Source organism: Poromitra crassiceps (assembly GCF_964638095.1).
Source record: "Poromitra crassiceps genome assembly, chromosome: 29".
In the NCBI taxonomy this organism is placed as follows: domain Eukaryota; kingdom Metazoa; phylum Chordata; class Actinopteri; order Beryciformes; family Melamphaidae; genus Poromitra; species Poromitra crassiceps.
In genome coordinates, this window is record NC_139641.1 from 16,835,916 (window position 1) to 16,860,663 (window position 24,748).

At 43.4% G+C, this 24,748-nt stretch overlaps 2 protein-coding genes across 6 annotated transcripts in view; both read right to left on the reverse strand.

Moving 5' to 3' along the window:
- Positions 1 to 11,359, reverse strand: part of washc5 (WASH complex subunit 5) — a 37,446-nt gene extending 26,087 nt beyond the window's left edge. Inside the window, exons 1-9 of one of the 3 annotated variants that reach the window (XM_083662518.1) lie at positions 11,270 to 11,359; positions 8,949 to 9,050; positions 8,427 to 8,704; positions 7,301 to 7,446; positions 6,031 to 6,115; positions 4,417 to 4,517; positions 3,107 to 3,299; positions 1,699 to 1,851; positions 1,496 to 1,609 (exon numbers count right to left, since the gene is read on the reverse strand). In XM_083662518.1, coding sequence (XP_083518644.1) covers positions 1,496 to 1,609; positions 1,699 to 1,851; positions 3,107 to 3,299; positions 4,417 to 4,517; positions 6,031 to 6,115; positions 7,301 to 7,446; positions 8,427 to 8,612 — 978 coding nt within the window. In that variant the 5' untranslated portion in view covers positions 8,613 to 8,704; positions 8,949 to 9,050; positions 11,270 to 11,359. Of the gene's footprint in view, positions 1 to 1,495; positions 1,610 to 1,698; positions 1,852 to 3,106; positions 3,300 to 4,416; positions 4,518 to 6,030; positions 6,116 to 7,300; positions 7,447 to 8,426; positions 8,705 to 8,948; positions 9,051 to 9,829; positions 9,923 to 11,269 lie in introns of those variants that run through there. The other 2 variants (XM_083662517.1, XM_083662519.1) reach the window with 2 other exon arrangements.
- Positions 11,360 to 13,244: 1,885 nt separating this feature from the next.
- On the reverse strand, positions 13,245 to 21,964 carry LOC310800123 (WASH complex subunit 5-like). 3 transcript variants are annotated; one of them, XM_083662696.1, is made up of 6 exons: positions 21,871 to 21,964; positions 20,988 to 21,089; positions 20,466 to 20,743; positions 18,086 to 18,231; positions 15,518 to 15,602; positions 13,245 to 13,575 (listed from the first exon to the last, which is right to left on the reverse strand). In XM_083662696.1, exons 3-6 carry the CDS (start codon positions 20,649 to 20,651, stop codon positions 13,492 to 13,494), a joined length of 501 nt encoding a protein of 166 aa, XP_083518822.1. In that variant the 5' UTR covers positions 20,652 to 20,743; positions 20,988 to 21,089; positions 21,871 to 21,964; the 3' UTR covers positions 13,245 to 13,491. The 3 variants fall into 3 exon arrangements, with proteins under 3 accessions (XP_083518822.1, XP_083518823.1, XP_083518824.1); XM_083662697.1 differs by having other exon boundaries at positions 20,988 to 21,086; positions 21,871 to 21,922; XM_083662698.1 differs by lacking the exon at positions 20,988 to 21,089 and having other exon boundaries at positions 21,871 to 21,951.
- Positions 21,965 to 24,748: the final 2,784 nt, after the last annotated feature.

Consider the following 24,748-nt stretch of genomic DNA (forward strand, 5'->3'; position numbering starts at 1 on the left):
GTCTGTGATGTCCGCACGGGTCCACTCTAACAAGACTTTAGCTTACTTGATGCCACTTTTTCAATAAAAACACATTTATGCCATGAGTTTATATAATGTATATTTATGTTGCATCATTTAGCCTGTGCTGTGATGTGCAGGAGCGGCCAATACGCTGGGATGTGTTTGCAACATGTCTAAAGATCATGGAAGTGGATGATATCAGGAACGTCACCGATAGTTAACGTTCTATATTGTAGGCTACAGGGAGACCATCCGCCCTGCTGAACAGCTCTGCATTTGCCTGTATACTGTAGGTTTAATCATTTTATTCATCGATATGGCAAACCTCCCCGCAAAGCCAAGGGTTTAAGCTGCTCGCTACAGTGAGATACACATTATAGACTGTGCGCCCCTAGAGGTTGTATGCCATTATTGACGAGATTGTCTTATTCTCTGTTTTTGGTGTACTTTGTGGCAGCGTTACAGCGACACTTACCGGCCTGGCATATATACTACAGCGGTTTCAGTGGTATTCAGTGGTTTCATGTGGATACACACATTTCTTGAAACGATTCCATGTTTATGGAAAACTTTTCTGAAACGAAAAAAAAAAAAAAGATCGCTTCCGTCTCCGTGTGGACATGGCCTGAGAATATTACTATTTAAATATTTTCATAACGTTAGGTGGCGCTGTTGGACGCCTTGCATCGGAGAACCAATCATGAGTGTTGTGGGCGGGCCTGCTTTCTGGGGGCAGTTCTCATGCAGAACCTGTGTCTCGCAAAACATCGCCGCGTTTGCGGAGAAACATATTAATCACTTAGAAACAAACATAACCTGTTAATAGGACGTGTTTCATCCGGCCCCGGCGGCTAGAGGTCTTTCCCCCAGCGATAAGCCCGACTCCCGAGGCTAACGTTACAGAGCCTGCTGATGACTTCACAGTAGCAAGCGGACCACTTCCGGGTAGGACAAATTATTGTAAAATAAACAACAGGTATAAACTCTCTTTGCAGCACATCAGTGTCTTGCTCTATATTGGAACTATGAAACATTGCATTGCCGCTACCAAATAAAATTCTAATAATAAATGTAGGCGTGTCTGCTGCCGGCCGTTCTCGCCGGGCTCGAAGAGACAGTTTCTGACAGTGAAATTCCCAGACGAGTCCAGTGTGTAGTTGATACCTGCTCTTTGATGTTAGCTGAGTCCAGTGTGTAGTTGATACCTGCTCTTTGATGTTAGCTGGGTCCAGTGTGTAGTTGATACCTGCTCTTTGATGTTAGCTGAGTCCAGTGTGTAGTTGATACCTGCTCTTTGATGTTAGCTGAGTCCAGTGTGTAGTTGATACCTGCTCTTTGATGTCAGCTGAGTCCAGTGTGTAGTTGATACCTGCTCTTTGATGTTAGCTGAGTCCAGTGTGTAGTTGATACCTGCTCTTTGATGTTAGCTAAGTCCAGTGTGTAGTTGATACCTGCTCTTTGATGTTAGCTGAGTCCAGTGTGTAGTTGATACCTGCTCTTTGATGTTAGCTGAGTCCAGTGTGTAGTTGAGGGCAGTCTTGGCAGCTTTGTAGGGTTCCCAGGCCTCCACCAGGTTCACTGTGATCCCCATGTAGATACTGATCACCTGCAGACAGAATGAACACAATAGAACGGTCCCAGTGACAAACGGAGGAGAAAAAGTGACCAGTGGAGAATCTTCTCCCATCTTCTCACCCAGTTGTCAGGGAAGTACTTATCAACGATCTCCCTCATCTTGGCCTGCTGGGTGTGCAGGATGGAGGGGGTGAAGTAGAGGCAGACGTACAACATGGCCGCCTGGTTGGCCAGCGCTGTGCTGCGATGCTCTGGCAGAGGGTAGGCAGACACCTGGTGGACAAGAGGAGAGGCGTGGTTTACTTTCCAGGTCTGGTATTATGTAGTTAAAATGTGTAAGTACAAACAGACACAATCTATGACATGACATTGTTTTTCCTGGCTCAGAATGCGCTTTTGGCGAGTGACTACACATGAAAGTAAGCATGATCGGTCCGTATGTTTGACTTTTAGGTTAGTGTGTCGTCAGGGTTATCCTGAACTCAAATATATCAGTCATTGTCAGAAATTATGGAGCAATGTGTTTTCACAGCACTCCAATGTTCAGACATAAAGTCATTTCAATGGACAAATGTGAGACTTTAAAGGTCCCATTCCGTGCAAAAGCTGTTTTTACTGCTAAATGCATATATACTGCTGTCATCCCTCCCTGTAATGAGTGGTCACAACCTCAGAACTGCCACAGTTGGATTTGTCCCTATCCAGCGTCCCCTTGCAGTCTCCTTCAAACCACGCCCCTTACACTCTGTTCCCCCAGACGGGTTAATGTGATGTCACTCGGGTCCTTAAGCATACTGCGCGGGTCTCTCTCACACAAGCTACCTGCACCATTTTGTCTATAGCCACAAAATTAACACTTCTAGCTGGAGCGATGCCAACTGTACGTGATCCAGCAACTGCGGAGGTGCATTCGGTAAGTCTAGGCATTTTGAGATGTCCTCTTTAGTGTAGCAACCGTTAAGTTAGCGATAGCTCGTTGCTAACGTTAGTTGTGGACACAACCTAGCGTGCTGGTCCACAGATGCTAATCTGATTGGCCTGGGGCGGGCTCTCCCTCAGCGGCCAATGGGAACTGTTAGTTCTGAATATATTATAGAAACAGACCATTCTTGGGACGCAACGAGATGAGGAAGTGACAACTCCGTCAGAACAAACGGGGTTGCTATATTTTCGACAAATTAATCCAGAATCATGTTTTATGGACCAGAGACAGACGTTTTTAAGAGGTTACAGCTGCACAAATTGCGACCTTTAACTTACAGTAAAAAAGAAATGCTTGATTTTTTTGGTGTAGAGAGTTGTCCTGATCTCAAATATATTGTCATTGTCAGTACTTATGGAGCAATGTGTTTTTTTAAGAAAGTAAAACATTTGAAGGTACAAATGTGGGACTTTAACTTAAACAACTTTAACAGGGTTGTCCTGAAAGGGGGGGGGGACCCTATATTACATCTTTCATTTATTTCTTTATTTTCATGAGACATCCGGAGACAAAGATCAGAAGGATATTGGAGCGATAGTTCCTCGCCTGGTTGTAGATGTCGTCTGAGCGCAGTCTTCCGATGACCATGCTGATGAAGGTGTGGCTGATAGGCACCCTCTGGAAGTAGCTCTCTGGGTAGTTGTTGGGCCGTTTGGCTCCTGGCTGACCGGAGTAGCCGGTGCTGCGCAGCAGCTTGCAGATGTCGTCCAGGTTGGAGTCGGCCGACGAGCGGGCGGCACTGAGCAAGAGAGTGTGAAATAATAACAGAGGGTTTCAGAAGGAGGTGAACATGTTCTATGCATTAAAGCAATGCAGAGCGTGTGTGACAGTGTTAGCAATGACACCTACGCGTGTGAGGAGACAAGCCTCACTACTGTCTGAATGATGAATGGTTCAAATGACTCAATAACTTGACATGTATACATTATACACATTTGTTTTTCATTATTATTAGAAATTGTGTACCTACTAGAAACACCCTGTATAGTTCAAATTCCACCACTAATCATCAATGATTCTCCCTGCCTTCAATGTGTGTGTGTGTGTGTGTGTGTGTGTGTGTGTGTGTGTGTGTGTGAGAGAGAGTTCTTCATATAATAGAAATACATTATGGTGATTGATAGGGATGGGGCCGATCCGATCCAATATCGGTAGCCGATATTGGCACTAATTCACGGATCGGATCGGATCGAGAGAGAAAAAATCTGATCAAATTGTTTTTTTTTGTTTTGTTTTTACAATTCCAGCACGGGCGGCGCTGGCCGTAATTTGCCCATGTATAATAGTATCCTTCTTTGCCTTGTATATTTTCTTAATTTTGTCTGCTTTTTGCAAGGTATATTAAAAAAAAAATTAATTGGCCAAATCTTTGCCTAATGTATATTCAAGAAAAATATTGGTATCGGCAGATGGGAAGTGAAAAAAGTGGATGGGTGCATCTCTAGTGATGTTATACATGTACACATACATGTATAACATCTCTAGTGATGTTATACATGTACACATACATGTATAACATCTCTAGTGATGTTATACATGTACACATACATGTATAACATCTCTAGTGATGTTATACATGTACACATACATGTATAAGATCTCTAGTGAGACTAGCAAGTTGTTCATATGCAGCAATGTCTTTAGTGTGATATGTAGGTAGGAAGTGAGTCAAGTAAAAATACCACTCAATCAAGTGTTTGAGTCAGTGAGTGTGTGTGTGTGTGTGTGTGCGTGTGTTTGTGTGTGTGTGTGTGTGTGAGTGTTTGTGTGCGTGCGTGCGTGTGTGTGTGTGCGTGCGTGCGTGCGTGCGTGTGTGTGTGTGTGCGTGCGTGTGTGTGTGTGAGTCACAAGCGCACCTGTATCTGTAATAGGAGACGAGCATCCTCTCTCGGACCTCGCCTTCGATCTTGTGGTCGATAACCAGCAACATGACTCCATACAGGTACAGAGCCTCACACTGTGTGATACAGGAAACACAACATGACTCCATACAGGTACAGAGCCTCACACTGTGTGATACAGGAAACACAACATGACTCTATACAGGTACAGAGCCTCACACTGTGTGATACAGGAAACACAACATGACTCCATACAGGTACAGAGTCTCACACTGTGTGATACAGGAAACACAACATGACTCTATACAGGTACAGAGTCTCACACTGTGTGATACAGGAAACACAACATGACTCTATACAGGTACAGAGCCTCACACTGTGTGATACAGGAAACACAACATGACTCCATACAGGTACAGAGTCTCACACTGTGATACAGGAAACACAACATGACTCCATACAGGTACAGAGTCTCACACTGTGTGATACAGGAAACACAACATGACTCCATACAGGTACAGAGTCTCACACTGTGTGATACAGGAAACACAACATGACTCTATACAGGTACAGAGTCTCACACTGTGTGATACAGGAAACACAACATGACTCCATACAGGTACAGAGTCTCACACTGTGTGATACAGGAAACACAACATGACTCTATACAGGTACAGAGCCTCACACTGTGTGATACAGGAAACACAACATGACTCTATACAGGTACAGAGTCTCACACTGTGTGATACAGGAAACACAACATGACTCTATACAGGTACAGAGCCTCACACTGTGTGATACAGGAAACACAACATGACTCTATACAGGTACAGAGCCTCACACTGTGTGATACAGGAAACACAACATGACTCTATACAGGTACAGAGTCTCACACTGTGTGATACAGGAAACACAACATGACTCTATACAGGTACAGAGCCTCACACTGTGTGATACAGGAAACACAACATGACTCTATACAGGTACAGAGTCTCACACTGTGTGATACAGGAAACACAACATGACTCTATACAGGTACAGAGCCTCACACTGTGTGATACAGGAAACACAACATGACTCTATACAGGTACAGAGTCTCACACTGTGTGATACAGGAAACACAACATGACTCTATACAGGTACAGAGCCTCACACTGTGTGATACAGGAAACACAACATGACTCCATACAGGTACAGAGCCTCACACTGTGTGATACAGGAAACACAACATGACTCTATACAGGTACAGAGCCTCACACTGTGTGATACAGGAAACACAACATGACTCCATACAGGTACAGAGCCTCACACTGTGTGATACAGGAAACACAACATGACTCCATACAGGTATCAGTGTTTCCTATACATAAAGGAATTTGTGGCGCACCGCCACAAAAGGATTTTGACAAAAAAAAAAAAAGGTAAATATTCTATAAGGCCGGAATTCTGGAATGTTGTCGGCTCCATTGGCCATTTAGAAAAAAGTGTGTGTGTGTGTGTGTGTGTGTGTGTGTGTGTGTGTGTGTGTGTGTGTGTGTGTGTGTGTGTGTGTGTGTGTGTGTGTGTGTGTGTGTGTGTGTGTGTGTGTGTGTGTGTGTGTGTGTGTGTGTATGGCGCTTGTGTACTTACTAAGAGCTGCTTTCCATCCTCATTGAGCAGCACAGTCTCCAGGGTCTGCTGAATATAAACACCCTCATGCAGGTCATCCAAATATCTGGAGAGAAGAAGAAATAATAATCATATCATAATCCTCTTGTATTGATTGAGTCCCTCAATCACTGAGCATCTCCTTGTTGCAGGCTGCATGTCAACTTGTTATGGGGCTTCCATGGCGATGACAAAGTAACACATGGAGGAGAAGGCCGGTGTCGGGGTTCAGCCGGGGTTCATACACTTTTTGGGGCCAGGGACCGCGGCGTTACAGGGGAGAACATTTTCCAAGGACCCCCTCATCGGGCCCGGCACCACCAGGGGGCGCCAGGGGGCTTTACATCCTCAGTTCAATTTCCTGCCCCCTCACTTTATTTTTTTATTTTATTTTATTTTTTAGAATAGTTCATCTATAAAGGCCAGTTAGGCGTTTGGAGGAAAAGCGCGCTGCTCATCAATGTCGCTCCTCCTACTCCTTCTCCTGACAGGGGGGATCTTCAACCTCCGCTGCTGCCAGAATTGCCAATAATCTGGCTTTCATGTTTACAGTGTGAACAATCGACAACATCAAACAGACCAAACTAGATGGCTACCGTCTGTGTGCTCATTGTGTCCTGATCCTGAACTGTAGTGCACGTGACTGCAGGGAAAAACTAAACAAAGCACAGAAAAAACACACTGTGTTTTGTGTTTTATGCTCAATGGAAGCGCTCTCAACATGATTTCCGCGTGCGTTGACACGCTCTGTGTGTGCACGCCGCCTTATTGATGCATGTTGCAAAAACGTTTGTCTGAAATACACAGAACACACAGAACACAGACAACTAAAAGTCCATTTTAACACGACGGCCCTGATTTTTATTTACCCAGTTATAGATTACTCCTTTAATTTTGAAATTTTGAAGGTGAAAACCACTAGCTTCCTATAGTCTGTCTATTTCTAACTGATTGATTTAGCTTGATAGGATTCAACTTTAAATGAATTTTCCACACGATAGCGTGACCGAGAAGTCACGAATGGTGAAAACAGCTGAATGCCAATGTGATTCACTTGTGCCATAAGGCTGTATTGGGCTAATTGAATGCTCCTATTGTCTATCATTGTCTTCCATGGTGAAGGAGGGCTGTGTCGTCACCTGAATTGTGTTTTGCCACTTTAAACAGTGACAGTAAGGGGCGGCGTTAGCCGTGTAAACAGGCCCTAAAATGGAACTGAACCAAACTCCTGGTCACTCATCTCCTGCCTCACCTGTTAAGGTCCACGATGTATTTGTGGACACTTTCAAAAGCCAGATAGAAGCGTGACAGGATCTCAATGTTGTTCTCTCTGAACTCTTCATCCAGGTCCTGAAGCTCTGGTTTGGCTTCCAGCTTCCCATCGTAATACTCTGGACCCTGGAGGAGAACCAACATATTATATATATATAGTAGTGATCCTGGGTCTGGGTGGATAAAGCGAGCACGTTGGTCCTTGGCCAAGGGGATTGTCCCTTTGGTCGGATGGTTAACGTGTTGGGCTTGTAATTTGGAGACCTCGGGTTTGAACCCAGCCTCGCCTGTGCCGTTACAATATCCATCTATATCTATCTATATATACTGTAAAACTTAAAATAAAAGCCAAGTCCCAAATTGATGCAGGTCCCAAATAGACGCGGGGTCTCTTGGCTACATCTTTTGGTAAATAAACGCCAGTCTCAATTTGACACCAGGGCTATTAAAGGAGAATTCTGTTTTTTTTTTACACGCTGGACCTTATTTCCAGATTTAAATATGATTTTTAAGTCACCCTGACAACTTCAGTTTGATTAGCATCAGCAGAAACCATCATCAGTTTTGAACTGCGACCTGAAAACGAGGAAAACGGGGCAACATGTGAAATGCTTGTATTTATGTCTTGTAAATAGCTTATTTTCCAACACACAGCGGCTCATATGCTGTTTTTTTGTATAAATATATATACTATATACTGTATAGTCACAAGTCATAAGCTGAGTGAAAATGTTTCACTTTGTGCTGGACTCTGGGAAAACTCACTGCAGCCAATATGGATCTGCTGTGATGTCAGACTGATACGTGTGAAACAGAATGTGACCTCACGTGATCAGTTTGTTTTTTACCAGGCTAAATGTATCTCCCCCCAGAGGTGAATAATGAATATAACATGACTGTATTCCTAAATGTGTCCAGTTTCATGACAGTCAAATTCACCCCAGTTTCAAGCACCCTCATCTGGTGTTTCTTAAACTTGGGGTGGGGACCCTAAAATGAGTCACAGGCTGACCGTTGGTTGGTTGGTTGTTCCCTTCATTACAGCAACACTAGCATCTTACTGAAACCTCTCCAGGACTGCAGCCGTGGTCTGATCCATTCCATACCTTGAAGTAGCTGAAGTCACAGATGATGTCTCCATATTTCTGCTGGTCGCTCTTGTCTTTGAGCCTGAAAACGGTGGGGATGAACTCGGAGAGGCGCAGCAGCTCGGCGATGATGGCGTTTCCTCTCGAGACGATCCTGAGGACGGCCTGACCGCACAGGTTGTTCTCCGCCAGGAAGTCCAACATGGCAGCAGCAGGAAGGGGAGGAGAATGCAGATGATGCAGAGACAGGCCCCGCCTTGACCCTGTGATCCTGGAGCGTTAGTGCTTGGATACTCCTGTTTAGACGAGAACAACACAGGATGTTGGCAAGTCTGATCAAGGTTAATGTATTCCATTTTTGAGACCTTCAACCAGATGGCCTGGGCTCAAGTGTTGGCTGAAGCGTCCTGGAGCAAGGCACTGGTCTGAACCTTACCCTCAGGCTCTTTCTATATTCGTCTCAGGACTTCACGGTAGTAAGAGCCCTCTCATGGAGCATGCTTTTTTCGTTAGACAATCTGTGTTGGGCATTAAACTCACCTTATTTCTGCACTTTGAAGTCACAGGTAGGGTCGGGTGGGACAACCTAATTGACGAACAAATCGCCTGAGGGACAGTTTCTTCCCGCAGGCCACGAGACTCCTTAACACACACAAATAAACAATCATGTAGTAGCTGCTACCATTACATATGATAATTATGCCTATGTTATTTGCACCTGTGCAAACAGAATGTTTAATTATGTTTTAAGGTGTCTATGTTAGAAAAGAAAAGGAACAAGGTTTACTGTTATTGCTTGTTGTTTATCTTGTTTTACTGCATCTATATGCCCTGTTATTTTGCACTATGTTGTAACGGAGTCTACAGCACAAGAATTTCACACGTGATACTTGTACTACGGAGTGACAATAAACATGTTGAATCTTGAATCCTGAGAGGAACATTTGAAAGAGCCTGAGGGTAAGTCTGAAGCCCTTTCATCAACAGAGTATGACTGCTAGTATTGGTATGATTGCTGTTGTTAAGTATTAACAGCTGTAGTCCTGTCACAACACAGGATGAGGTGAGAACGTATGTACTGTCATGTATTTTCACCAGGAAACAACGTTTTCACATGGGCCAACTGAACAATGCAAGACAGTTTGAGGCATTCAGTTTGACGTGACTTTGACTAATACGATTCATTTAAACAGTTGTTCAACACATGCAGACACACACACACCCTAAAAACAGTCCTACTGTTGTTTCTCTTTGCTGTTTTTGGGCCATAACCTTCTACAATGACCAAACTAATGTTAACAGCAAACCTGCTAACATGAGCTTTTCTGATTAACGTCGATGTTGCTGCAACAACATCCAAAGCTACAGACGACGACAACACACGCAGAAGCAGTTAACATGATGTCAACATCAAAACTCACTTTGATCTCTTTGTGTTTGGGTTGATTTAGTTCACGAATGTCAACATTTCCATCATGTCGCTTTGCTTTTTCTCCCCGTCCTGTTTACTTCCGCGAATCAATCCGCGTGATGACAAATCACATGACGCTGCCGCTGGCTGGGTGCTAGGCGAAGGCATGACCCGCCCCTCTCTGCCTCTGATTGGCCTAGCGTCAAACGTTCATCCAATCATATTCGGCTTTTGGCCATAGGGGCGTAAACCAAGGAAACAGGAAACAATACCGGAAATAAGTGCGCAACCGTTACCGTTAGGGTGACGCGGCGAGGTTACATTAGCTAGATAAAAACAACATCAACACAAGTTGTATAAATAGTGTTAGCCCATTTCTCCAGTAGTCACTGCCGAGGAAGGTTTCTGTTTGTTAATGACTGATGAGTCTCGCGTTGAGGCTAGTTGTTTGCCGTTTTATTTTCATATTCGTTGTGTCTATTCTCAAGTGAACGAGCTGTTTCCGCTGCTTGTTTCCTGTCTAGGGCGGGCTCTAGGCCGACGCCCGGAGCGTGATTTCTAACCCCACATAGGATAAGCAATAACCACGCCCTGTGGCGCTGGGATTGGCCAGGAGCAACACTGGAGCAGGCTCTGCACTGGAGGGCACGCAGCCCAGCGATTTCATAAACAAACTGAATAGCTCTTGAGAACGGAGAGCGATTTCGAGAGCGGACATTGAAATGAATTATGGTCACCTACCTTCCTTAGCATAGTAATACTAATAATAAGCATAATAATTGTAATCTACACAATGTACACAATCTACAAAAACATGCAATAATATAAACGTTGTGTTCACGTTCATAGCTCATATAATATAATGTATCATTATCGTTCATTTCAAGCTCAATTCTTACCCAGAGAAAAGGTACAGCACTGAAAATGTAACAAGCAATAGTTTTTTAAACATCTTTATTTTAAAAGATGAAAAACCCCAGGTGCTTTAGTCCCAAGCTTCAATGCTCCTGGCCAATCCCGGCGCCACAGGGCGTGGTTATTGCTTATCCTATGTGGGGTTAGAAATCACGCGACACCGGAACTTCATATATTCGCTAGCTCGCTGACACAACAACAGCGAGCATTAAACGTTCTGGGTACACTTACGGATTTCCCCCTCGTTTCATAATTTACAGCTGTAATTGACCAACAGAAAGCGTATTGATGATATAATAACAAATATATCAACTTGAGACGAGGCTCGTTTAGCACCGAGAGGTAGGAGAAGCTCATCTTTCTTATGGACTCAGAATGGTTTAGCTAGCTGTGTAGCTATTGGAGCTAACGTTGTTGTTGGAGCTTTGAAGGACAGCGTTGTCAGTAAATCTTCAGGAGGAAAAGTTCCTGTGGAACTTTTTGGAAATGTCAAATACAAAACCCGACAGCGTTGCTGAACTAGTGACTAACTAACCGTTGAAGAGATATTTGGGCTGTTTGGAAGAAGATAGATTACGAGGAGGAAGCTTCTTTGCCTGAGTCCAGACCTTGAGATCTTCCCACTCCACTGAGTTGACTGCTTCTGGAGAAGGAAATGGAGTGTGACGAGTTAACAATTCAGTCTATCAGGCTAGAATCTTCTCGTTCAAAAATGAATGTGCAACAAGGAAAGCTGGACACTGTTTTAAATCCTGTAGTGCGGTTACATAGAGTAGCCATACCTCCAGACTTCCAGCAGCTGTTGTGGGTTATTAAAGAAGTTCCCCCTGATGTGTTGGAATGGAGCCCCAGTCTGGACCAGGAGGGTCCACACATTAAAGAGGAACTCGGGACCAGTCAGGGGGGAGAGCAGCTTCAAGTGGACCCAGAGCCCCCAGTGCCACACATTAAAGAGGAACAGGAGGAACTCTGGATCAATCAGGAGGGAGAGCAGCTTCAGGAGGGACCAGAGCCCCCAGACATTGAAGAGGAACAGGAGGAACTCTGGATCAATCAGGAGGGAGAGCAGCTTCAGGAGGGACCAGAGCCCCCAGACATTAAAGAGGAACAGGAGGAACTCTGGATCAATCAGGAGGGAGAGCAGCTTCTGGAGGGACCAGAGCCCCCACACATTAAAGAGGAACAGGAGGAACTCTGGATCAGTCAGGAGGGAGAACAGCTTCTGGAGGACCCAGAGCCCCCAGACATTAAAGAGGAACAGGAGGAACCCTGGATCAGTCAGGAGGGAGAGCAGCTTCAGGAGGACCCAGAGCCTCCACACATTAAAGAGGAACAGCAGCTTCAGGAGGACCCAGATCCTCCACACATTAAAGAGGAACAGCAGCTTCAGGAGCACCCAGAGCCCCCACACATTAAAGAGGAACAGGAGGAACTCTGGATCAGTCAGGAGGGAGAACAGCTTCAAGGACTGGATAAGGCTGATATCAACATGTTCCCATTCACTGCTGTTCCTGTGAAGAGTGAAGTTGAGGAAGACAAACCTCAGTACTCACAGCTTCATCCAAGCCAAACTGAGGAGAACAGAGAGGCAGAGCCTCTAGCAAGCAGCTCAACTGAACAGATGCAAACAGAAGCTGATGGAGAGGACTGTGGAGTATCAGAACCAACTAGTAATTCACAACCAACTAGTGATGACAAGACTTTAGACTCTTCTGAGACTGATGATGAATGGGTGGAAACTAGTGAACTTCAGGCAGGTTTAGGCTCACAGAAAAACAGTGAAGGTATTGGGAAGAAACACTTTAGCTGCTCAGTTTGTGGTAAAGGTTTTGGTCATAAAGGAAGCTTGAAGAGACACATGATAGTCCACACAAGAGATAAACAATTTAATTGCTCAGTCTGTGGTAAAGGTTTTGGTCGTAAAGCAAACTTGAAGAGACACATGATAGGCCACACAGGAGATAAACAATTTAATTGCTCAGTCTGTGGTAAAGGTTTTGGTCATAAAGCAGACTTGAAGAGACACATGGTAGTCCACACAGGAGATAAACAATTTAATTGCCCAGTCTGTGGTAAAGGTTTTGGTAAGAAAGGATGCTTGAAGACACACATGATAGTCCACACAGGAGATAAACAATTTAATTGCTCACTCTGTGGTAAAAGTTTTGGGCAGAAAGGAGACTGGAAGAGACACATGATAATCCACACAGGAGATAAACAATTTAATTGCTCAGTCTGTGGTAAAAGTTTTGCTTGTAAAGAATACTTGAAGATACACATGATAGTCCACACAGCAGATAAACAATTTAATTGCTCAGTCTGTCGTAAAGATTTTGGTCGTAAAAGGGACTTGAAGAGACACATGATAGTCCACACAGGAGATAAACAATTTAATTGCTCAGTCTGTGGTAAAGGTTTTGGTCGTAAAGGAGACTTGAAGAAACACATGATAGTCCACACAGGAGATAAACAATTTAATTGCTCAGTCTGTGGTAAAGGTTTTGGTCATAAAGGATCCTTGAAGATACACATGATAGTCCACACAGGAGATAAACAATTTAATTGCTCAGTCTGTGGTAAAGGTTTTGCTCGTAAAGAACACTTGAAGAGACACATGAAAATCCACACAGGAGATAAACAATTTAATTGCTCAGTCTGTGGTAAAGGTTGTGCTCGTAAAGAACACTTGGAGGAACACATGATAATCCACACAGGAGATAAACAATTTAATTGCTCAGTCTGTGGTAAAGGTTTTAGTCATAAAGGAAACTTGCCGAGACACATGAAAATCCACACAGGAGAGTGAACATTTAATTCTGGGTTCCCACGGCCATGGAAAACCTGCAAAAGTCATGGGATTTCATGTCATGGAATTAGTAAAATCTGTGAAAGTTTAGGAAAAGTCATGAAATTGTGTTGAATGAAATGGTTACAGTAATCTTCCTGTGCATAACCTTCCATGTAATGTAACATGGCGGCAAATGTATCTTATTTATCTGTAGCTGGTGATGTAATGTAGCTCTTAATAGGTGTTGATTTGAGTGCTGGTTGTATTTTATATTAATATTTGTATGGAAAATTCCTGTTTTAGTTCAATAGCTTCTATGATGCAGTGACACTAAAGCACCCAAAACTCATAAAGAGCAGCTGTGTCCTATTTGTCCTAGGTAATAATTTCTGGTATTGATTCAGAGTCACCGCCTCACATTACATGGAGATTATATTATCGATCCTTGAAAAGTCATGGAAAAGTTTTGAAATTTTATCCATGAACATGTGTGGGAACTGTTAATTGCTATCTGTGGTGGAGGGGGGATTTGAGTGTTCATGTATGTGGATGTTTTTGTGCTTTGTTGTGCAGGAATATATATAGACTTAAATATATTATATATTTTTGCCCCGCTGTTATGAAAAGGGGTGAAAAATACAGCAGACGCTCTTTAACTGTTAACGCGCCACGCAAAAGCTGCACACTGCAGCATCCTGCGGCCGACAGCGATTTGGCTTGACTCAAGAGACCAACATGTCAACGCAGACATCCCTCAGCCAGTTCTTTTTATGTAACGATGCTCCAGAACAACATCCAACCAGCCATGAGAAGCCGCCTCACTCGGTGAGGAAAAGTTGGGTAATGATAAGAATCGCAAGTGGCTTCAGCTTTGCACATGCAGCGGAGCGCTGATCATGAAGAAACTGCTGCAGGCGTATTGCGAGAAAAGCAGCAACAGAGAGGTCCTCTGACAGGTTGTAAAGCTTATTATTATTTAATTTAGCCTACTTATGTCAACGTTGTTTCAGCATAAATAACCTACTAGAACCTCAGTTAATTTGCCATTTAACGACTTTATGGAGCATCATCTCAAAGCTCACAACACGCAACAAGGGATTTTGTTCTCAGATGTAGGCTACAGGTAACACAAGGCTAATATTCTTATCTTTGCCCTTCAGTTTAAAGTAAAGCAAATATTCTCGTGTTGTGAAGTAGGCTATACGTCCGTTCTTAAAGCGAGTTGGATGCCCGCGTGTCAACCGGCTTTTAATAACCTCATCATCGTGTCAATATAGACCGCTTCAGAAAATATAGGCTACTTTTAAAAGTTTGACTGACTGCACGTCTCAGCTCTGGCTTGCTACAGGTAGGGAACTGGTTCTTAATTTAGATTATTTTTCAAGTTATTTAATTTCACGTTATTGGATGCAAAGAGACATTTAATTGGCCTGCCAGTGTCTTTCTTTAGGCTTAATTAACTAGGAATTATGACAAACTGTTCAGTTCACAAAGTTTGTGAAGAGTTCATTCACTATAATAAAATACTATAATAATAATTTGTTGGACGATTGGATAATAGCTTTTGTTTTTTTGTGTTTTATTGTTTAATATTTACGGGCCTGCAAACCCGAACCGAATTAATGAAATAAGGAGCGGTGTGCGGCTCGCTCCCTTTGCACTGCAAGCGCAGAGCGCAGTGAATAGTTAGATCATTATTTTTAAATAAATGCCAACAAAAATGATTTAAAATGAAGATTTTGTTTGCTAAAAATATACAATAATATGTTATGTATTTAAGAAATGATTACATCTATCTTTTTTCAATACATTTTGACTGGGCCGGTAAATTTTCTATAAGGTCGGAATTCTGGAATGTTGTCGGCTCCATTGGCCATTTAGAAAAAAGCCTGGTGTGTGTGTGTGTTTGTTTGTTTGTGTGTGTGTGTGTGTGTGTGTGTGTGTGTGTGTCTGTGTGCGTGTGCGTGTGCATGTGCATGGCGCTTGTGTACTTACTAAGAGCTGCTTTCCATCCTCATTGAGCAGCACAGTCTCCAGGGTCTGCTGAATATAAACACCCTCATGCAGGTCATCCAAATATCTGGAGAGAAGAAGAAATAATAATCATATCATAATCCTCTTGTATTGATTGAGTCCCTCAATCACTGAGCATCTCCTTGTTGCAGGCTGCATGTCAACTTGTTATGGGGCTTACAGCTCGAAGGTCCTTGGTTCGATTCCCACCTGCGACGCTGTGAACGCTGAAGGAATGCGTGCCCATCCGCATGTCCTCGAGTGCCCACCGCCCGGGTGGGGTCGTCAAAAGGGCCTTTCTGTGTGGAGTTTGCATGTTCTCCCCGTGCCTCCCGGGGGTTTCCTTCATATAGGAACCCCCTTCACCAAAACATGCAATATCCTGGTTGCTAATGTGGTTCCTCCTCTGGTCGTTAAGGGCGCCTGTTCAGTGGGAGGGGAACTGGTTGGAATAGCGTGATCCTCCCACGTGCTATGTCCTCCCAGTGAAGCTTCCCCTGTCAGGTGAAAAGAAGCGGCTGGCTAACTGCCCATGTCTCAGAGGAAGCATGGAGCCAGTTTCGGCTCTCCCCAGATCGGCAGAGGGTGGAGCAGCAACCAGGATAAATAAATTAAATGAGCACTAATGGGGGATAAAAATGGGATAAAAAAAATCGGGGGGATTAACTTTTTTTTTTTTTATATATATATTTTTTTAGAATAGTTCATCTATAAAGGCCAGTTAGGCAATGTTTGTACCCGACATGTTTCGCCTGCTGTTGCTGCAGTCTTCATCAAATTTGATCAGTTTAAGTTAACGTAGGCTACCTCCTATAAACATAGCTCTGTTGTTTCAGAATTGGCAGGGAAGCGCTATTTGCTGTGCTTTGGTTGTCACAAGGGCAGAAAGACGGAGACAACGCATCTGATCCCTTTATTTCTTTAATTTAATGAACCTGGCACTGACTGGCTATTATTTTGTTTAGTTTTTGTTGATTTTTGGAGCAATTGTTTATTCTATGACTTTTCATATAGACATACAGTATATGTTCAGAGTGCTCCAGGCAGGTCCCGCATTTCACGTTATGCAAAGCTCAGCTCTATTAATGCCTTCATCTGCTGCTGTGAAATAAATGTTTTATTTGATTTTGAATAGTAGTCTTTCTTGTGTTGTTATTGCGCTTTTCAGAGGTTATTATGGTTAAAAAGTCCAGAAATAGGCATAGCGGGTATATCACCTATGTTTTACGATATAAAAATATCAGCCCCCTCCCCAGTTATAACCGCCCCCTAAAGGCCTAAACAGACTCGTCCGTCAGAGCCTCGCCCCGCCCTCCCCGTATGACGGCGGGTGGAGCGCCGTCATGCGGGGAGGGTGACGCCGTCGGCTGACGGGGGCTGCTCGAAAATGTGACGTCAGCAGTCCTTACCGTCCTCATCGTCGTAAAGTCGTCTTCGAAGCATGACGTTAGATTATAACGAACTAGTTGTGTGGCTTAGCCTTCCCAAATGTTGAGGGTCGTTTTTTAGAATTGAATACATAGAATTGGGAACGTTACATTCAATTTCATTCAGACTGCCTTGCACTCAATCGCCGCCATTTTCCAGGAGGGAGGGTGTAGTGACGTCCTAGCGTGTAGGGCTCGCTGGCGCCGGCAGACGGCTCCAATTCGAGGCGGACGGACGAGTCTGTTTAGGCCTTTAGTCATTTCATCCTGGCGCCGGCCCCGCCCCTCATCATCGTAACACCGGTTAAGCATGCATACTAGCACATTTGTAGGCTACTCTTGTGCCATTGGAACAATTTGTATTCTGAAACTTTTCAACCTAAATCCTTCAGACCTGTTTTATTTCAATATGAATCATGTTAACGTGGCGTTAATTACTGCTTTAATTTTTAAATTCTGAAGGTGAAAACCACTAGCTTCCTATAGTCTTTCTATTTCTAACTGATTGATTTAGCTTGATAGGATTCTACTTTAAATGAATTTTCCACACGATAGCGTGACAGAGAAGTCACGACTGGTGAAAACAGCTCCAGATTGGTCCATTACAGAATTAAAACCCAGTAAAGCCCCATAAAAAAAGACGGCTTTTCTTTGCAGCACAAGTGGGACTTGAGGAAATGCATCTGGCTGTGAGATGTCTTCAATTATTTAATGCGGGAGTGATTAATTAATATGATTAATTAATATGCGTGACGTTAATAGCGGGCACTTAACACAGATCATGTGTTTTTAGCAACTCGTTATCACGTTTGTTGAATGCCAATGTGATTCACTTGTTAATTGAATGCTCCTATTGTCTATCATTGTCTTCCATGGCAAAGGAGGGCTGTGTGGTCACCTGAATTGTGTTTTGCCACTTTAAACGGTGACAGTAAGGGGCGGCGTTATCAAAGAATTCCACTCTGGGACCTGTTTTCAGGCCCCAAGAACGCCATTGCTGTGTAAAAGGAAGGCACTAACGCTAAAAAAAAAAGTTTGCAGTTTTATGCAGGGAGCGTTGCCGTGTAAACAGGGCCTCAAATTGAACTGAACCAAACTCCTGGTCACTCATCTCCTGCCTCACCTGTTAAGGTCCACGATGTATTTGTGGACACTTTCAAAAGCCAGATAGAAGCGTGACAGGATCTCAATGTTGTTCTCTCTGAACTCTTCATCCAGGTCCTGAAGCTCTGGTTTGGCTTCCAGCTTCCCATCGTAATACTCTGGACCCTGGAGGAGAACCAACATATTATATATATATAGTAGTGATCCTGGGTCTGGGTGGATAAAGCGAGCACGTTGGTCCTTGGCCAAGGGGATTGTCCCTTTGGTCGGATGGTTAACGTGTTGGGCTTGTAAGTTGGAGACCTCGGGTTTGAACCCAGCCTCGCCTGTGCCGTTACAATATCCATCTATATCTATCTATATATACCGTAAAACTTCAAATAAAAGCCAAGTCCCAAATTGATGCAGGTCCCAAATAGACGCGGGGTCTCTTGGCTACATGTTTTGGTAAATAAACGCCAGTCTCAATTTGACACCAGTAGCGTGTACTACGAAGCTAGTTTAATGCCTTATCCGAGTAAGTTTGAGTTTAAACCTGGTTTAGCCGTACTACAAAGCAAGTTAACTTTCAATCACCATGGCAACTGACGCTGCAAAGCTAACCTGGTCGCGACCAGGTTAGCTTCAGAGGATAAGATCAAAATCCATGACAGACCCATATAATCGGCTCTCTGGAGTCACTCACCGTTCATATAAGATCGCCATATGAAAAATAGATTGCAGTCAACTGAGAATATAACAAGAAAAACATTTGTGGCTCTGTAGGCTACATAATTAAATTAAGCCTACTTACCACTTTATGTCTTAACAGCTCAACGATGCGTGGAGAAATATGATCACTATTAATCACCGCGGCGCATATCATGAATGGACCCTCAAATGGAGTGAGGGTGATATTCTCCTACATGCCAGAAAAGCCTATACATATAATATAGATATGGGATAAATATGGATAGCCCCAATACTAAATATGCAGGCTATTCTTGCATCTTTCAGCTCGAACTGTGTCCTGTAGGCTGTATGCCAATATATGAGCAAAAATAGGCTAGTTTTTATCAATGATAACTATGCTCGCATCGTCTCAATTCAGTTCAGCAGTTTTCTCTTTTATAGTAGGCTATTAGGCTTTATACTAGGCTATTTTATATATGAATTATTCGATCAGTGCAACCACACACATGAGTGATAGAGATCATTATTCATTGAGCATGCGTTTCTAAATCTATGGTCTAAATAGGCTTACAGATTGTGGAAATGTATAGACTGAGATTACACATTTAGATTTGTTGCTGCTGCCTGTATCAATGCAGCTGTATCAATCGCTGATCAAAGTAAATCAAATGACTGATGTGAATACAAGCTGCTGCTTTAGACAGCCCTTCAGCAGACTATCCAACGCGGATTTTCATTCTGACATTAAATCGCGGATACATTAAATATCCGCTAAAACTCTGATCATGCACTGCGCTTCATTGAACGAGGAAATGGGTGTGGAAATGGGTGTGGGCGTGGATAAACTCAGCTGTTCATAATGTGATTGGCTAGTGCACCTCTTTCGCGTGGACGCGCGCCTGTGCACGAGCGAAAAACGTGCGCGTGCACAGGCAGATCCCAGGTCCACTTACCTAGTAAAAAACCAGCGTCGTAGTATCAGTTAACTAGATAGCTTTGATCCTGTTCAGTCAAACCAGATCAAAGGGACTTATCGCGGATCTGTTAAACTAGTTTCGTAGTACAGGGCTCAGGGCTATTAAAGGAGAATTCTGTTTTTTTTTTACACGCTGGACCTTATTTCCAGATTTAAATATGATTTTTAAGTCACCCTGACAACTTCGGTTTGATTAGCATCAGCAGAAACCATCATCAGTTTTGAACTGTGACCTGAAAACGAGGAAAACAGGGCATGAAATGCTTGTATTTATGTCTTGTAAATAGCTTATTTTCCAACACACAGCGGCTCATATGCTGTTTTTTTGTATATATATATATACTATATACTGTATAGTCACAAGTCATAAGCTGAGTGAAAATGTTTCACTTTGTGCTGGACTCTGGGAAAACTCACTGCAGCCAATATGGATCTGCTGTGATGTCAGACTGATACGTGTGAAACAGAATGTGACCTCACGTGATCAGTTTGTTTTTTACCAGGCTAAATGTATCTCCCCCCAGAGGTGAATAATGAATATAACATGACTGTATTCCTAAATGTGTCCAGTTTCATGACAGTCAAATTCACCCCAGTTTCAAGCACCCTCATCTGGTGTTTCTTAAACTTGGGGTGGGGACCCTAAAATGAGTCACAGGCTGACCGGTGGTTGGTTCCCTTCATTACAGCAACACTAGCATCTTACTGAAACCTCTCCAGGACTGCAGCCGTGGTCTGATCCATTCCATACCTTGAAGTAGCTGAAGTCACAGATGATGTCTCCATATTTCTGCTGGTCACTCTTGTCTTTGAGCCTGAAAACGGTGGGGATGAACTCAGAGAGGCGCAGCAGCTCGGCGATGATGGCGTTTCCTCTTGAGACGATCCTGAGGACGGCCTGACCGCACAGGTTGTTCTCCGCCAGGAAGTCCAACATGGCAGCAGCAGGAAGGGGAGGAGAATGCTGATGATGCAGAGACAGGCCCCACCTTGACCCTGTGATCCTGGAGCGTTAGTGCTTTGATACTCCTGTTTAGACGAGAACAACACAGGATGTTGGCAAGTCTGATCAAGGTTAATGTATTCCATTTTTGAGACCTTCAACCAGATGGCCTGGGCTCAAGTGTTGGCTGAAGCGTCCTGGAGCAAGGCACTGGTCTGAACCTTACCCTCAGGCTCTTTCTATGTTCGTCTCAGGACTTCACGGTAGTAAGAGCCCTCTCATGGACCATGCTTTTTTCGTTAGACAATCTGTGTTGGGCATTAAACTCACCTTATTTCTGCACTTTGAAGTCACAGGTAGGGTCGGGTGGGGCAAACTAATTGACGAACAAATCGCCTGAGGGACAGTTTCTTCCCGCAGGCCACGAGACTCCTTAACACACACAAATAAACAATCATGTAGTAGCTGCTACCATTACATATGATAATTATGCCTATGTTATTTGCACCTGTGCAAACAGAATGTTTAATTATGTGTTAAGGTGTCTATGTTAGAAAAGAAAAGGAACAAGGTTTACTGTTATTGCTTGTTGTTTCTCTTGTTTTCCTGCATCTATATGCCCTGTTATTTTGCACTATGTTGTAACGGAGTCTACAGCACAAGAATTTCACACGTGATACTTGTACTACGGAGTGACAATAAACATGTTGAATCTTGAATCCTGAGACGAACATTTGAAAGAGCCTGAGGGTAAGTCTGAAGCCCTTTCATCAACAGAGTATGACTGCTAGTATTGGTATGATTGCTGTTGTTAAGTATTAACAGCTGTAGTCCTGTCACAACACAGGATGAGGTGAGAATGTATGTACTGTCATGTATTTTCACCAGGAAACAACGTTTTCACATGGGCGAACTGAACAATTCAAGACAGTTTGAGGCATTCAGTTTGACGTGACTTTGACTAATACGATTCATTTAAACAGTTGTTCAACACATGCAGACACACACACACACCCTAAAAACAGTCCTACTGTTGTTTCTCTTTGCTGTTTTTGGCCCATAACCTTCTACAATGACCAAACTAATGTTAACAGCAAACCTGCTAACATGAGCTTTTCTGATTAACGTCGATGTTGCTGCAACAACATCCAAAGCTACAGACGACGACAACACACGCAGAACCAGTTCACATGATGTCAACATCAAAACTCACTTTGATCTCTTTGTGTTTGGGTTGATTTAGTTCACGAATGTCAACATTTCCATCATGTCGCTTTGCTTTTTCTCTCCGTCCTGTTTACTTCCGCGAATCAATCCGCGTGATGACAAATCACATGACGCTGCCGCTGGCTGGGGGCTAGGCGAAGGCATGACCCGCCTCTTTCTGCCTCTGATTGGCCTAGCGTCAAACGTTCATCCAATCATATTCGGCTTTTGCCCATAGGGGCGTAAACCAATAAAACGGGAAACAATACCGGAAATAAGTGCGCAACCGTTGTTACCGTTAGGGTGACGCGGCGAGGTTACATTAGCTAGATAAAAACAACATCAACACAAGTTGTATAAATAGTGTTAGCCCATTTCTCCAGTAGTCACTGCCGAGGAAGGTTTCTGTTTGTTAATGACTGATGAGTCTCGCGTTGAGGCTAGTTGTTTGCCGTTTTATTTCCTTATTCGTTGTGTCTGATTCTCAAGTGAACGAGCTGTTTCCGCAGCTTGTTTCCTGTCTAGGGCGGGCTCTAGGCCGACACCGGAACTTCTTATATTCGCTAGCTCGCTGCTGACACAACACAGCGGGCGTTAAACGTTTTGGGTACACTTACGGATTTCCCCCTCGTTTCATAATTTACAGCTGTAATTGACCAACAGAAGGCGTATTGATGATATAATAACAAATATATCAACTTGAGACGAGGCTCGTTTAGCACCGAGAGGTAGGAGAAGCTCATCTTTCTTATGGACTCAGAATGGTTTAGCTAGCTGTGTAGCTATTGGAGCTAACGTTGTTGTTGGAACTTTGAAGGACAGCGTTGTCAGTAAATCTTCAGGAGGAAAAGTTCCTGTGGAACTTTTTGGAAATGTCTATAATGTCAAATACAAAACCCGACAGCGTTGCTGAACTAGTGACTAACTAACCGTTGAAGAGATATTTGGGCTGTTTGGAAGAAGATAGATTACGAGGAGGAAGCTTCTTTGCCTGAGTCCAGACCTTGAGATCTTCCCACTCCACTGAGTTGACTGCTTCTGGAGAAGGAAATGGAGTGTGACGAGTTAACAATTCAGTCTATCAGGCTAGAATCTTCTCGTTCAAAAATGAATGTGCAACAAGGAAAGCTGGACACTGTTTTAAATCCTGTAGTGCTGTTACATAGAGTAGCCATATCTCCAGACTTCCAGCAGCTGTTGTGGGTTATTAAAGAAGTTCCCCCTGATGTGTTGGAGTGGAGCCCCAGTCTGGACCAGGAGGGTCCACACATTAAAGAGGAACTCGGGACCAGTCAGGAGAGAGAGCAGCTTCAAGTGGACCCAGAGCCTCCACACATTAAAGAGGAACAGAAGCTTCAGGAGGACCCAGAGCCCCCAGACATTAAAGAGGAACTCTGGATCAGTCAGGAGGGAGAACAGCTTCAAGGACTGGATGAGGCTGATATCAACATGTTCCCATTCACTGCTGTTTCTGTGAAGAGTGAAGTTGAGGAAGAGAAACCTCAGTACTCACAGCTTCATCAAAGCCAAACTGAGGAGAACAGAGAGGCAGAGCCTGTAGCCACCTGCTCAACTGAACGGATGAAAACAGAAGCTGATGAAGAGGACTGTGGAGTATCAGAACCAGCCAGGAACTTTATATACTTACATCTAGCTAGTAATTCACAACCAACTAGTGATGACAAGACTTCAGACTCTTCTGAGACTGAAGACAATGATGATGAATGGGTGGAAACTAGTGAACTTCAGTCAGGTTTAGGCTCACAGAAAAACAGTGAAGGTATTGGGAAGAAACACTTTAGCTGCTCAGTTTGTGGTAAAAGATTTGGTAATGAAGCACACTTGAAGACACACATGATAATCCACACAGGTGAGAAACCATTTAATTGCTCAGTCTGTGGTAAAGGTGTTAGTCGTAAAAGGGACTTGAAGAGACACATGCTAGTCCACACAGGAGATAAACAATTTAATTGCTCACTCTGTGGTAAAGGTTTTGGTCAGAAAGGAGACTTGAAGAGACACATGATAATCCACACAGGAGATAAACAATTTAATTGCTCACTCTGTGGTAAAGGTTTTGGTCATAAAGAACACTTGAAGAGACACATGATAGTCCACACAGGAGATAAACAATTTAATTGCTCAGTCTGTGGTAAAAGTTTTGGTCATAAAGGAGTCTTGAAGAAACACATGATAGTCCACACAGGAGATAAACAATTTAATTGCTCACTCTGTGGTAAAGGTTTTGGTAAGAAAGGAGACTTGAAGAGACACATGGTAGTCCACACAGGAGATAAACAATTTAATTGCTCAGTCTGTGCTAAAGGTTTTGGACAGAAAGAACATCTGAAGACACACATGATAGTCCACACAGGAGATAAACAATTTAATTGCTCAGTCTGTGGTAAAGGTTTTGGTAAGAAAGGAGACTTGAAGAGACACATGGTAGTCCACACAGGAGATAAACAATTTAATTGCTCAGTCTGTGCTAAAGGTTTTGGACAGAAAGAACATCTGAAGACACACATGATAGTCCACACAGGAGATAAACAATTTAATTGCTCAGTCTGTGCTAAAGGTTTTGGACAGAAAGAACATCTGAAGACACACATGATAGTCCACACAGGAGATAAACAATTTAATTGCTCAGTCTGTGGTAAAGGTTTTGGTAAGAAAGGAGACTTGAAGAGACACATGATAATCCACACAGGAGTTAAACAATTTAATTGCTCAGTCTGTGGTAAAGGTTTTGGTCATGAAGGAAACTTGCAGAGACACATGAAAGTCCACACAGGAGAGTGAAAATTTAATTCTGGGTTCCCACGGCCATGGAAAACCTGCAAAAGTCATGGGATTTCATGTCATGGAATTAGTAAAATCTGTTT

What these genes read in the sequence shown, in the direction of transcription:
- LOC310800123 (XM_083662696.1), bottom strand. Translation starts at nt 20,651, where the DNA reads ATGTTGGACTTCCTGGCGGAGAACAACCTGTGCGGTCAGGCCGTCCTC. An exon ending in GTGACTTCAGCTACTTCAAG is followed by an intron (nt 18,232 to 20,465) that starts GTATGGAATGGA and finishes GTTCTCCTCCAG; the next exon opens with GGTCCAGAGTATTACGATGG. An exon ending in TACATCGTGGACCTTAACAG is followed by an intron (nt 15,603 to 18,085) that starts GTGAGGCAGGAG and finishes TCTTCTCTCCAG; the next exon opens with ATATTTGGATGACCTGCATG.